Here is a 14,669-nt window from a genome sequence, read left to right on the forward strand (position 1 = left end):
GCCTCTTTTTAAGTATGCTTGCATCAAAATCATAACTGAAACATTCAGCAGGGAAATTTCTCTGTAATACTCACATTCGGGTTTTATTGCTTTTTTTTTTTACAGATGAATACTTTTTACAGATGATGGATAAGAGATGCCAATTTTCTATATGGTTACTTAAAGATTACTCTAAATCCATCACCATTCCCTCACCCGAGGCACCTTGGAAAAAAATCAACAAAATCCTAAAAAAACATGATTTGACTTCTTGTTACAGACCATATAGAAAATTGGCATCACTTATCTGCTCCACTAAAGACCAACCACTTCCCCTAGACCTACCTGGTGTATACCAGGTCCCTTGCAGCTGTAAATTGTCCTACTTTGGCCAAAGGCAGGACAGCAAATATCAGAATCTCAGAACACAAGGACTACATCCGATTTCACCAGTACAGCCACTCTGGGCTTGCAGACCATGCTCTGGATACTCGCCACAGAATAAGGTGGAAGAAAGCCACAGTAATACACTGCAGCAAGTTCAAATATGAAAGACTATTCATGGAATCAGCCTCAGCCCTTAGGAACATGCCAAACCTCAACAAATTTGGATGCATGAGACTGCCCCAAATTTGGGAAACATATATCAGAAGAACTTCAGCCCAAAGGCCAAGAACACCAAATATAGCCTGCCAGGGGGCACCATCAGGACTTTAGGAAAACAGTAGCTTCCTCGCTTCCTTTCTCATTTGTTGTTATGTAGTACTTGCGTGCACGTGTCTTTATCTTAAGTTCCCATGAAGATGGCAACATGATGTTGCTGAAATATTGGAAAGTATATATTAAAGTTGATTTAATTTATATTTCTAGTGTATGCTGTCATTTCCTTAAGTATTTAGTTATCATGTTTAACCAGCGTTATAAGCCTTTCTACAAGAATTATCTTTAATGTACAATGCTATGCATTATGGGAATGGTCATTACTCAGACTGGTTTTACTGAGGTCTCATCAGTGGAACTAGACCAGAAGAGATACCAAGGTTGAATTAATGCAGAAGTCATATATTTCCAATTGGGAAAAACAGTAGTAAAAAGTTGCATCACTTTAGTGTTCAAACTCTCTAGATTAGAGATAGATGTAGGATTTGAATCCAAGTGAAAAAATTTCCTACCCATTAAGACCTCAATAAATGTCGAAACAGGTTATCCAAATATGAGCAAACTTTGTTTGCTCATATATGAATAAAGCATAAAACAAGAATATAATTTCTTGGGAGATTTAATCTGATTTGCAACCAAGTGAAAAAATTTTCTACATCCTATTGTTCAGGTATATTTTCTACTACTGCTCTGTCATTCTCATTTATGTAACACTTTCAAATTAATTACTCCAGGCATCCATATCGTTATCTCCAGTTCTTGTCACTTTTTTTTTTTTTCAATCTCTGGTTTCTTTTACAGCACTCTTTTCCATTTCTATGCTTTTTTTTTTTTTAAATAGCCTTCAGAATCACCTTCATGAAATGACAATGGCAAAATGTTCAAATCAATAAATCACTAAATGTATATAAGATTAAATAACATATAGATGTAAAAACAATACAGGTGAACATGGTTAATTCAGTTGGTTAATCAAATAATTCATTCTTCCTACTATCAACAAACAGTTTTATTTGCCTTTATGGCATTCATATCTTTATCACGTTTGTATACCATAGCTGAACTTGCACACACATTTTTCCCATTCTTCCCTTGATGATCTAGTTTCCCTGACTCTCTGCATTGGGTCTCAAACCAAGAAGTAATTTCTCCAGGTTTCTGATGCCAAATGAATTCAAGTGGAGGAAAAAAAAAATAAATATACTTGGCTATGACAAGCCATTGTGCCTAACTCACAAGAGTGAAATAGGAAAAATATGAAATACGGTCTTACATAAGATACTTTGCACAACAACTCTAGTACAGTTCATTACTGTTATGGCTGAGCTACCATAAACACAACTTTATGCAGAAACTTTAGAGTTTAGATATAAATAAGAATTTAGATCGAATGGGTTTTGAATTAGGCTAGATAATTAAGACTAATATTTTATGCCTATTAACTGCATGTCATCTTGCAAAATCTCATGAGAAATTAAATTTCGTAAATTTTTCGCTATATAGATTTTTTAGTTTTTTTTCTTTGAAATTATGAAAGAAAAATGTTCTAAACAAGATGAAAAAAAATGTTGCTGTGAGAATGCACATACATTTGACCTGTTAGTAAAGGATGGAATAAGTACCATCCAAAGATCGTATGGTCGAACAGCCAGCAAAGATGTCATTTTTGCTACTGGCTAATCCTGGCAAGTTCATCATTAAGAACAAAAGGCTGAAAATCCAGATAAAAGGGAATGCAGCACTTGGCTCAAAACTTTTTTTTGGCTTTTCACCTTCGACTTCCTCGTGGCTACTTCCCTTCATCCAGGAGGATTGTTCTTCCAGCTGCAATGCCAGATGTTTTTCCACCGCCAGCCCTCTCTCTAAGCTCCAGGTAGCTATGACAGAACCCCAGCTAGTTTGATGGAAGAAAGCTCTATGAGAAACTGCCAGAGCAGTCCAAGCAGCTCGAAGACTGACCAGATGGAAAACGCTCCAGTCTCTATGTGGTTTGCTGTGTGTAAATTGGACTTTCCACTCATGATAGTAAGTAAGTTTATATTTTACTGTAATTGTTAAGAGAGTGTACCTCGGAATCGTATGTGATAGCGAGATATTATTTGTAAACAGGCAGTAACTTGGTTATAAGTTGAAAAGACTATGTGTTGTTTAGTGCATGTGATAACATTGGAAATAGTGCTAAATAATAATAATTATTATTATTACGGGAAACTCCAAGAAGTCCTTAGACTCATCAAGGGAGGCCCTAAACATCATGTCCAGAACAACTATTCAGCATCCACACAGAATCTATCCTACTTTGCCTTGAACCCACTCACAGTCATGGTACCCACAACAGACATTGGCAGCTTATTCCACTCATTCATCACTCTCCAAGCAAAAAACCTAGTTCTAACACCCTTGCTAACCACACTCTTGCCCACTTCCATAGATGTCCCCTAGTTCTCCCACCATCAGACCTATTCTGAAAAATTTCCTCCGAATTAATCTTGTAAAAACCCTTCAGTAATTTGATTGTCTCAATCATATCACCCCTCTTCTGTCTATCAACAAATTTCTGCAACCCACAGACCTTCAACCTGTTCTCATAAGGTTCTTTCCATAGACAAGCTATCATCTTGGTCACTCTCCTCTGGATCCTCTCTACCTCCTCCCCATCAAGAAGAAACCCTGGCGTCCAGTAGTCAAGATGAGGTCTTATCAAGGCTCGATAAAGTGGAACAATAACTTGCTTGTCTCTGCTCGTCAAAGTATTTTTCAGTAACCAAGTGATTTGATATGAGCTGATTTAGCCACTTTTGCAATGTGCCCCCTAAACTTCAACTCCCTGTCCACCAACACTTCCAAATCCCTGGCCTCGTCAATCTCCTGGAGTATAGTTCCACCAATGTGGCATACTGCTGCTATTCTTTTCACTCCAAAATGCATAACCTTACACTTTGCCACATTAAACTGGCATTATTTCTCCTTAGCCCAGTCTTCCAATCTATCCAAATCATCCTGCAAAATTTTGACATCATGTGCACTCACTATTGCTCTATTCAACTTTGCATCATCAGCAAACAAATGAACAGTTCCTCTCAGATCCTTTCCTATATCATTAATGAACAAATTAAACAGCAGTAGCCCAAGAACAGAACCCTGCGGCACACCACTAGTTTCAGGCCTTCTTTTGGACTCTACTTGTGAATAAACCACTCTCTGATATCTCTCCATCAACCACCCTCCTATCCATCTCACCAACCCTATATCCATCCCTATATGCTGCAGTTTACTGATTAGAATTCCATGTGGTATCCTGTCAAAGGCCTTCCTGTATTTTTTTCTTGACTACTTACTCCAAAACCTTGACAACAACTCCTGATATGCTGATCGGTCGGAAATTTGCAAAAGCAGTCTTATAGCCTCCTTTATGCAATGGAACTATTTTCCCCTCCTTCCCCCCCCCTTCCTCGGGACTAACCCAGATAAGACTCAAATTAAACAAAATGGTCAAGGGCATTGACAATTCTTTTGCCGCTTCACATAAAACCCGAGCTGGTATACCATCCAATCCCACAGATGTATTTGCATTAGGGTTCTGTAATACACTATTTACCTCCATTTCATTCATCTCAATTTCTGTATAAGCTATTGGTTCCTTCATTCTTGCAATATCACCACCTGGATGATATACTCTTACAAAGTGCTTGCTCAGTAATTCCACTATTTCAACTGATTCAGTTACCTCCCTACCATCGGCATTCCTTAAAATCATTCAACCGTATACATTTTTTCTTTTACTTGCAGCATATCGAAAAAACTGTTTGGGATTCTCTTTAGCTTGCGTTGCTAATTTCCTTTCATAATCTGCTTTTGCTTTTCTTACCACGTTAGTTACCCTTCTGGCCTGTGCTTTATACTTTTCGTATGCTGCAGGTCACCTTTCTCCTTAAATTTCCTCCACAGTTGTTTCTTTCTTTGCAGCTCAAGCGTAATGTGTTAAGCTTGAGCTGCAAGCTTAATGGTGTTATTCATCCATTTAACCCCAACTTGATTTACTATCTGGACTCTAGTATGCAGTCAGTCATTACCTTCTGCAAACGCTCCTTAACCACTTCCCATGCACTATCAACATCCAGCACTTGCAGTTTTACATGCCATGGCACTGAACCAAGCAATCTCCTAAGCTTGTCATACTTACCAGTCTGGTAATTCTACATGTACCCTGTTTTAATTGAAACTTCCATACATTTAGCCACCTCCCAGGTCAAGACCTTATGATTACTCTCACCAATTGGTGGTAATGTGGTCATAGTCATTACAGTCAAATTTTCAGATGCAATTATAGGTCAAGCACTCTCGAAGCCCTAGTATATTCCATTACATGCTGTCTCAGGTAGTTATCCCTTAGTAACTGCATAAAATCCATTTCCTTCCTCCTTCCAATCAATGTTACCGTAGTTGAAATCTCTCATAATAATTACCTGTCTTCCACTCATCAGTCTATTTGCCAATGCATACTATCTCCATCATTTATTCCATCACCTGGTCTATAGCAGCCCCCAACTGTATATTCTGTTCTGCTGGCCTCGATCTCACACCAAATAGCCTCAAATGTGCTCTTTTCACTATCCTGTGGTTCAACTTCTATTTTCCTTGGCTGCAGTTCATGAGCTATCATCAATAACACTCCTCCTCCCATTCTTTTCTCTCTGTACCTCCTGAACACACTATACCCTTCACATTCTATCCCACTAGCTATATCATCTTCTATCAGCCATGTCTCATTAATGCCAATAACCTGTGGCCAGGAAGAGCCAAGGCCAAAAATTCCTCCTTCTTGTTCTGAATACATCATCATCATCATCAAATTCCTGCCATGCACCCTCAAGGGGTGTACAGGATATGACAGTACTACATGAAAAAATTACATCATTACTAACTTCCTATCTACAATTTTCCTCCAAATCAGTCTGTTACTTGTCAAGACTCCAACATTATCAGATCTTATATTTCTATCGTCTAAGGCACTTTGTACCGTATCAATCCACCTACATCTTGGTCTTCCTCTGGGTCGTTTTCCTGCCAACCTGGCAAAGAACACTTGTTTTGCTAATCTTTCCTCTCCCATTCTATTTAAGTGACCATACAACCTGAGATTATCTCTTAATGCATTCCTGGATGCTGACAATGTCAAGTTCTTTCCTAATATCCTCATTTTTAATATGATATTGCCATTGATGCCATCTGTTCATGCCTCTAATCTTTCTCAGGACTCTCATATCTGCGGTCTCTGGTCTTTGGTCAAGTGTTTTACTTCTGACCCAGCTCTCAGATCCATAAGTTAAAACTGGTTTGAACACTTCTTGTATACAGCTAATTTAGTGTTCCGACTAATTTCTCTCTTATTCCATATGAATTTATTCAAATGACTTCCCACCATACCAGCTTTGCTGATTCTGTTGTCTATTTCTATATTTAATTTACCATCTTCAGTAAAAATCGTGCCTAAGTAGCTGAAATGTTTTACTTGTTCCACAGGTTCTCCATTCACAACACAGTTGACATTTTCAATGATTCTGCCTATTTTCATTGTCTTTGTCTTTTTATTGCTGACCTTCATACCATATCTATTACAACAGCAATTGAATTTAGTCAGAGAATCTTGCAGACTTGTAGCGGATTTATTTAGAAGTATAACATCATCCGCATAAAGCAAAGAGCTGACATTAATATCTCCAATTTTGATATCAGGTTTAATACCACTTTCCTTCATAATGTTATCCATATAGATAATGAATAACAGAGGGGATAATGTACATCCTTGTCTCACACCAGATTTAACATTAAACCATCTTCCTGTACTTCCTTCAATTCTAACTGCTGACTTACAACTCAAATAAAGACTAAGTATTGCTTGATATAATGCCCCATTGACACCATATAACTGCAGCGTATTGAATAGCTTCTCTCTTGGCACCTTGTCATATGCCTTTTCCAAATCGACAAAACTTAAATACAGATCTTTGTTATATTCCCATGCTTTCTCGACTATTTGTCGTAAAGTGAAGATCTGATCCTGACAGCCTCTATTTGGCCTGAATCCAGCTTGTTCTTCACCAAGCTTTTCTTCCACAATTCTTCTCAACCGTTTCTCAAGTATACTTGCATAGATCTTGCCAGGAACACTCAGTAGGGAAATACCTCTGTAATTCTCACATTCAGTTTTATTTCCCTTTTTATATATGGGTACTATGAGAGCTCTACTCCAATCATCGGGAATTCGTCCCTCTGTCCAGGCTTTCTGAACTATGCAGTGCAGCCACTGTAAGACTTTTATACCACCATACTTCAGCATTTCTGGTCGAATATCATCTACTCCTGCTGCCTTTCCACATTTCAAGCCTTTGATGGCTTTTTCTACTTCAAGTATGGATATGTATTCCTGACTGTATGCCTGGTCAGTGTTTTTTATCAGTGTGCTGTCATCACTGCTTGTGTCATTTAGCGGTTTTTCATTTAGCAGTTGTTCTGAATACTCCTGGCATTAGTATACATAAAGTGCAGAAGCCCGTTAGTCCCACCCTTATCTTGATGTCTTCTACTAACCATCCCATTCTGGTTTGTTATCCTACGTACTAACTAACTCAGGCATATTATACACATGCTTACACTCAACTGCCTCACTGATGTCTGCATATCCACCCCCCCCCCCCAAATAGCTCTAGTTTACCTAATTCTGCACATCCACTTTTACTTCATTCAGCAACACTTCCAGCCTCCACACACCAAATCCATTCAGATGCAAACCATCCTTCTTGTATAAGTCTTTTCGTCCATCAAACTCACTCCACACCACTCCTCCTGTATAACCTGCGCATAGAGTCATTCGCAATTATTGCCCTCCTCAACTGTACTCTGTCATACCGCAGCAACAGAATCACTATCTTAACTCTCTCTCTTTTCTTTTGCTACTTCTAGTAATTCCTTCAACTCCTCTCTCATAGCAAATTTTTCACCTTTTAAATCATTCGTTCCAGCCACTACTATCATTCCTATGCTTTTGTGGTCTAATAGCCTCACTTACATCATTAATTTTCGCACCCTGAAAGCACGATTTTGTCAAACTCTCATCTATTACATCTTTTACTACTGAATCACCGTACAACACTCGTTCCTTAATTATTCTTTCATTCCCGATCATGCTCTCATTTTTCTTATCACACATTTGCTTCTTTCTGTAAGCTGATGCAGTCTGTAGACAATTTTGTAATCTCTCCAGCTGCCGCTTTGTCCTATGTACCACTCAGTGCAATCTCCCACATTGCAACTAACTCTTCATTATTTTTATCAGTCAAACCATTCTTTCGCTCTATACTTTTACTTTCACTCTCTCTTTTACTCATCACCTACATCAATCTCGCAAACTGAGAACACACTTCAAATCCTCGATTTCCTGACACTTTCCCAAAACTATCGTTATTAAACCGTTATTAATCCAGCCGCTCTCGGAAAAGCATACATCCCATAGACGTTACACTGATGGAACTCCCTTTGGTTAAATTTTTTAAACAAAGACGGCGATTTGGTAATAAGATACGATACCGTATCTTATTAAATATACTAATTTAACACTAATTAAAACAATTTTTTTTTTTGCTAAACAGATTAAAACTGCAATATACTATAATTCCAGCACAATTTTTAAACTAATAATGCTATTTTTTAAGAACTAAATAACTTATCTTTTGGAGCTCTTCAAACAATGTCCTACCATCAACACGCCCTCTATCGGAATCAATAAATAAGTATTGTATGTGGCTGGAAGAAAATTTTTGATACAATCCTTATAGGAAGAATAATGTTTACTTGTAATGAAAGCACATTACTGGTAGTGAAAGCACAGTACATTCTGTTGCTAGAATTGGTGTGTTAAATCTTTTGAGTGATGTAATCTCTCAATAATTATTATGTGCTCTGTACCTGTTCCACTAGATCGAAAATAAATGTTTTGTTTTGTAATTACCTGGTTTTATGCCTTAGCCAATGCACTATCTCGAAAAATTAGCGAAACCTGCATGCATAGTTAGATATGACTAACCACGACATGCATATTAGGAAATCGTATAAACGTATTAATTTATTTCCATTTCTTTTTCACCCTAACTTTCAAGCAATAGAGTCAATTAGGTGGAGCAATCGATAATAAAATATAAATTTCTTAATTAATATTGCGCAAGTGTTTAGGGACTGCTTATGTTAAATAGGCTTACTACACAAGGCCTAACTAATCGAATTGAAAAGGGGGACAGAAATTAGTTACGGCGAGATTAACTTTTGTGATACAGGTTTAGCAAACATAAGCCTAACCTTGAGAAGTTTGTGTTAAAGATGTTTCTAGTCCTAACTTAGTGAAGCAGAATAAAGTAAAAATTAAAAGTTAAGTAAAGACAAATTTAATTAAAAAATTCACCTTTATTTTTACAATCTCACTTGTGTTGCATGGAAAATAGAGTTTTAAGCGCAACTTAGGTGAGTGACTAACAATTGACAAGTTCCAATAAATTTTCTTCCCATCCTAGATCCCAGATCTTTGCAACCAATGGGTGTTAATTTTTGCTAGTGAAGGCACTATGCATGTATTTAAAGAACACGATTGGAAGTTCTTGTCTCCTCTAAACAGGTCTGTGGCCATTTAGTTCTGATTATGCTGAAGTTTACAAGATGTAATCACTCAAAATGGAAATGAAATTCTTATTACAAGGCTAGAATTTTATAAAATCATAAAATTAGTATTTTAAGTCCTCATAAGCTATAGAGTAACATATTAAAAATCAGTAGATGCATACATTTTAGGTGAGTTTTTCAACAGTGCACGTTCAACTATTAGCACTGCTGATAGTTAACACTAATAAAGGTGGTAATGTTAAAACAAAGTTTGCTTTGCAAGCAACTTTTTTTTTTTTTAAAATCATCAACATGCATATGTTTAAAAAGCCTTTAGAAAAGTTGCTGATTTTTGGAAAGTAGTCCAGAATAAGAACTAAGTGAATGAACAACAAAATGGATTAGCAATGTCCAACATAAATAGGATGTCATAACAGAATAAGTCCTAAATACTGAAGTGTCTTTAACTGATTACATACAGTATATATATATATATATATATATATATATATATATCAATGTCACAGATCTCTATCCAAGTTTTTTATATTTTTGTAATGATTAAAGGTTTTTACAAGGAAAGTAATAATTCTAGGACAACTTTCAAAATTTAATAACAAAATTTGAATATGTAGATAACATGAGAAAACAACTGATCAACCAACCTCTCATGTATCGGCCCAACATAAAAAATACAAAAAAAAAAAAAAAAAAGTAGATAGTCATGATTCTATGATAAGCATGAAAACCGTTACTACTTCTAATGGAAAAATCAGAGAGGGAGTGCATTTCAAACTGAAATTTTCCAAAATTGCATTCCACAAACTGGCTTATTTAAAAGAATGGCTTACAATTACATTAGTTTTACAATGCTGCATGTAGAGACTGGCTGTGACTTCTGCACATGCAACATGGCTTCTGATGACAGTTACCAAATTAGCATTGATAATTTAATACTTCATAAATTAGTTTCCTGGGTACCAAGGAGAAAAAGAATCTGTGAAAGGATGCAAAGAAGAGTTACAAAGATTATATCCAGATTATGGTATTTAGATTATAAGGGCAGATTACGAGTATGTGGATTACAGACTCTGGTTAACAGGAGAAAGAGGGGGTGATACAATAGAGGTCTATAAAGTTTTGAATGGGTGTTACAGGATATCATCTGATGACATTTTTCCTTATATGGAAGGTGGGGAGAGAACACAGGAGACATTTATGAAAGTTAAGGTTGTTTACAGTCAAGAAAGAGGTAAAAGATAGATTTTTCTCTCACAAAGCAGTGAGTGAGTAGAACAGTTTGCCTTTAGGGATAGTGAGTGCATCTAGTGTGAATGAATTTAAGAGAATGTATGACAGCCGGTTTGGATAATTTATAGCCTCCCTCAATGAGTCCTCGACTCCCTGGAGGTCTCAGATGATGGATGATGATGATGATAATAATAAATACTTATACCAGAAAAATAAATGTTTTCCCATCTCTAAAGGTATCAACATGAACTGCATTCTGAGGTTGTTAATTTTTCTATATATTTCAAATCAAAAACATCACCAACAAAATATTTCAATTCAAAAACACCACCACCAAAATTTTTATTAACAATGTCATGTTAGCAGTAAGGTTAAAGGAGGAAAGAGCACTTGTGGCATTAACCACAAATCTCAAAAGCATGTAGCAAACTGATTATTATTAATAAAGTTAATACTGATGAACAATATACAGTGCAAAACTAAATAATTTAAATTAACTTCCCTCTCCCCACCCCCAAAAAATAAAATATAAGAATCACTTTAGTGATACTATACTGATGTATGAATGCAATGATAAAAAATTTTACCTTTTTAATCAGAGTTACAGATATCAATTTTAAATAGGTGACCCACTGCTTCCATATTTTAAATCAGATTAAATATCAATGAAGGTTTGGATTCAAACATATCTACATACCTTTTTAAAGAAAAAATGATTTGCCAGATGATTAAGCACCATGGGATTTGTAGATTCAATGCTATATGCTTTAGACAACATCTGAACTCCATTTTTAATGCTGTCTGGAGTCTTCTGATTTAATTCCAATACAGCTAAACCCACTAAGGCTCCTACACATTGTGGATCCAAATGAAGGGCTCGTTCAAAAGCCAATCTAATGGAGAGACAGAGAGAAAAACAATTTCATCTTCCATGATTTATTGTACAATATCTCTAAAAAAAAAAAAGAAAAAAAAGCTGAAGATATATTTTAATCAGTGTCGTAAATTCCTGATAAGTACTTTCAAGGGATGTATAGGATACAATGATAGCACAACTAATTAAGATAACATTATTACTATTTCTGGAGCTTATGTAACACAGTTGGTATCAATTAAGTCTTTCAGTCTGAATCTCATCCAGGATGCAAAACACATTTATAAGGACTTTTCAAATGAAGGTGACAGCTAGTATCTAGTGGTGATATCAAACAAACTGGCCAAAGAGAGAGAATACATGCTTTAATACACATAGAACACTAGCATGAAGTGACTTGAAAAAATTCAATCTTGGTCTTGAGAGCAAGATTTCTGGAATATGTGTGACCATTAGACTATCATTTATGGGTTGAATTTGAATTAAGTATAAAATGTTGATAGGAGTAATCACATGAAGCCATGTTTCAGGGCCACAGGGTTACTACAAGTTAAAGGTTAACCAGGAGACCTCTAAATAGACTTTTAAGGGATCCCTTAAAATGACCAAATATCCAATCTACAAATGAATAATTATTAGTAGATTTCAAACTGGATATTGAATAAAAGATGAACTGACAGCTTCAGATTTAATCAACCAAATTATACTTCATAATGTCGTAAACTAAAAGAAAATGATGATGACACAACATAATGAAATATCATGCTATCTAGGGCATTGCCTAATTAAACAATATCCCCTGTTATTCTTGTTTGGGCACTACAGTGAACAATGAAAAGTCAGCTACTGGTTCAAACTTAAACACACACACACGCACAGCTCATCACACCTTGTGTTAAACACATTCAAATTCTCTGCAGCCATTAGACTCTCAGGCAATGCATTCCAATCATTCATAACTCTCCATGCAAAAATACCTACTTCTCACTCCCTTGCTCACACTCTCCTCATACAGCTTCCAGGGATGACCTCTTATTCTTCCCCCAATCTCCCACCATTTTATGAAAATCCTCTTCAACATTAATCCTATAGCAACCCCTTACCAGCTTGTACATCTCTATCATATCACCTGCCTTTCTCATATCCACTAAACTGTAAATGGCATCTTCTCAACCTTTTTTCATACTCAACATTCCTGAGATCAGAAACTACCTTGGTCAATCGCCTCTGGATTCTTTCCAACATTTGTCTGCTTGAAAAATCAGGTGACCAAATCTGTGCACAGTAGTCCATATGTGGTCATCACATGCACCTCCAACCACTGTTGTGTGGTCCTCACCTTGTGTGCAGGGACCTTCCTGTTGAAAGGTCCATTGGCTACCGTGAAACAAAGTGTTGTTCAGGGACCATGGGTTCCAGCATGATGTCTTGATAACTTTGACCCCTTTCTCACAGAAATGCAACTTGGATATTCCCCAATACATCACCCCAACTAACCATCACTGATGGGGTGATGATCTCTCTGAATCCTGGATACTATGGCACATGCTGCGTAATCATCCAAGGCACATATCAATTGTTTGGCAGTTAAACGAATCTTCAACGAAAATTTTCTCATCTATGAAGAGGATGTGTGTGTGTGTGTGTGTGTGTGTGTGTTGTTCACATACTGCTAGAGAAGTGCCTTTGATTATATTGTATCACCCTGTGTTGCATAAGTTGTGGTGTTAGGAAGTGTCCAGTAGAATGACATTGTTCTCTGTGAAATGTTCATCTCAATATCATGTTCTGCATTCTCACAGAATTACAGCAGATGTGTGCCTTCACAACACTCACAAGCTGTCGCATCCTAACGCAGCATGGTCAACCTGTTCTTTGGCGGTCAGATATGTCTTCTGTATCATTATAATAGTTAATAGTCCAATACACAAACATCCTACTAATCCTAAGTAGTGTGTTGAAAATAAGTGGCTGCATTTCAACCTTGTGAAGTGTTATTACAGCTACATGTAATAATGGTGTAACTGTAACAAGGGAGGTTCTAATAATCTCCCCACTGCATGCATAGTAGTTAGCTCATACAGTTAGACAACTCTCTCTACTGATAAATATGAGAATGTTGGATGCACAGAAACACATGTTCAAGCAATTCTGTGGGAAGTGGAGTGTGTAAAGAAGGTGTAACAATATTTATGGCAAGACTGTGTATACAATATATTATATAACTGATGTTGTATGAAAATTAACACTGAAGAAGACCTAAAAATTTTAAGAGCAGTTAAAGAGAGCATAAGCTGCATTGTTAGTAGTACCTCACAGAACAAATAACACATTTTAGCTTTAAGCATGATTTAATTAAAGATGGCAAATTAAATATGGAAATAGATAACAGAACAAGGAACAGTAGCCAGTTAAATAAATTTATATGGAATAACAGGGAAATCAGCCAAAACACCCAACTTGCAGTAGATCCATATGTCTGAACACCAGGTATGCTGTTCATTCAACATTTCTTATAAATGCCAGGTTTATTGCATTTATAAGAAATGCTAAGAATGGGCAATATAACTTGATGTTCAAACAAATGTTTATCACATGGATCCAAAAATAGAATCACAAATAAAACGTTGGCAATGAGTTCTAATTTTCCTAAAGATCTCTATCTGAGACAACAGAGTTATGAGTAAAATTAGTAAGTGCAACAATCACAGTCCCAATCATGGCATTAACAGCAGCACTATATTAAATGATAACACAAAAAGAACTTGACATTATTAATATTTAAGTGTAAGAAGGAGTAATTTAAGATGGTATGGTAAGGTAATAGAATGGAATATGAAATATTATCAAAACAAGCATTTTGAAGAAAATGGCAAGAAAAAGAGCTATGAGAAAATATATTAAGCAGATAGAAAAAATAACAAAATATCAGTTAAGCTTGCTTCAGAAAAGCAAAATGCAAACATTGATCAAATTAGAGACCTAACAAATAATAGACAAATTGGAAGAAAATTGTTAATACATAACTAGTAATGAAATATTCACCGCTTTGGACTAATTAATATCCAAAGAATGTTTGAAAGTAGCAGCACACTTCATTATTAAAAGCAGAACCTACTTGTATCATGGAAAAATTACATCATATCTCTCTATGGTCTCACACTTTTTTATACACAGATATTTAAAAGGTCATCTAATTCAAATAGAGCTTTCATTTGACCAGTTTATAGAAAGAGAAATTAAACCAGTTGAGGAC

The 14,669-nt window shown here is 36.1% G+C and overlaps 1 protein-coding gene across 1 annotated transcript in view; it reads right to left on the minus strand.

The window, feature by feature from the left end:
• Ctr9 (RNA polymerase-associated protein Ctr9) overlaps nucleotides 1–14,669 on the minus strand; it is a 340,468-nt gene that overhangs the window by 250,287 nt on the left and 75,512 nt on the right. Inside the window, exon 6 of the mRNA XM_090393725.1 lies at nucleotides 11,237–11,432. Within this exon, the coding sequence (XP_090249851.1) occupies nucleotides 11,237–11,432 (196 nt within the window). The remainder of the gene's footprint in view (nucleotides 1–11,236; nucleotides 11,433–14,669) is intronic.

Source organism: Typopeltis vanoorti, chromosome 6 (assembly GCF_054136105.1).
Source record: "Typopeltis vanoorti isolate ZY-2024b chromosome 6, IOZ_Tvanoo_1.0, whole genome shotgun sequence".
Taxonomy (NCBI): Eukaryota; Metazoa; Arthropoda; class Arachnida; order Uropygi; family Thelyphonidae; genus Typopeltis; species Typopeltis vanoorti.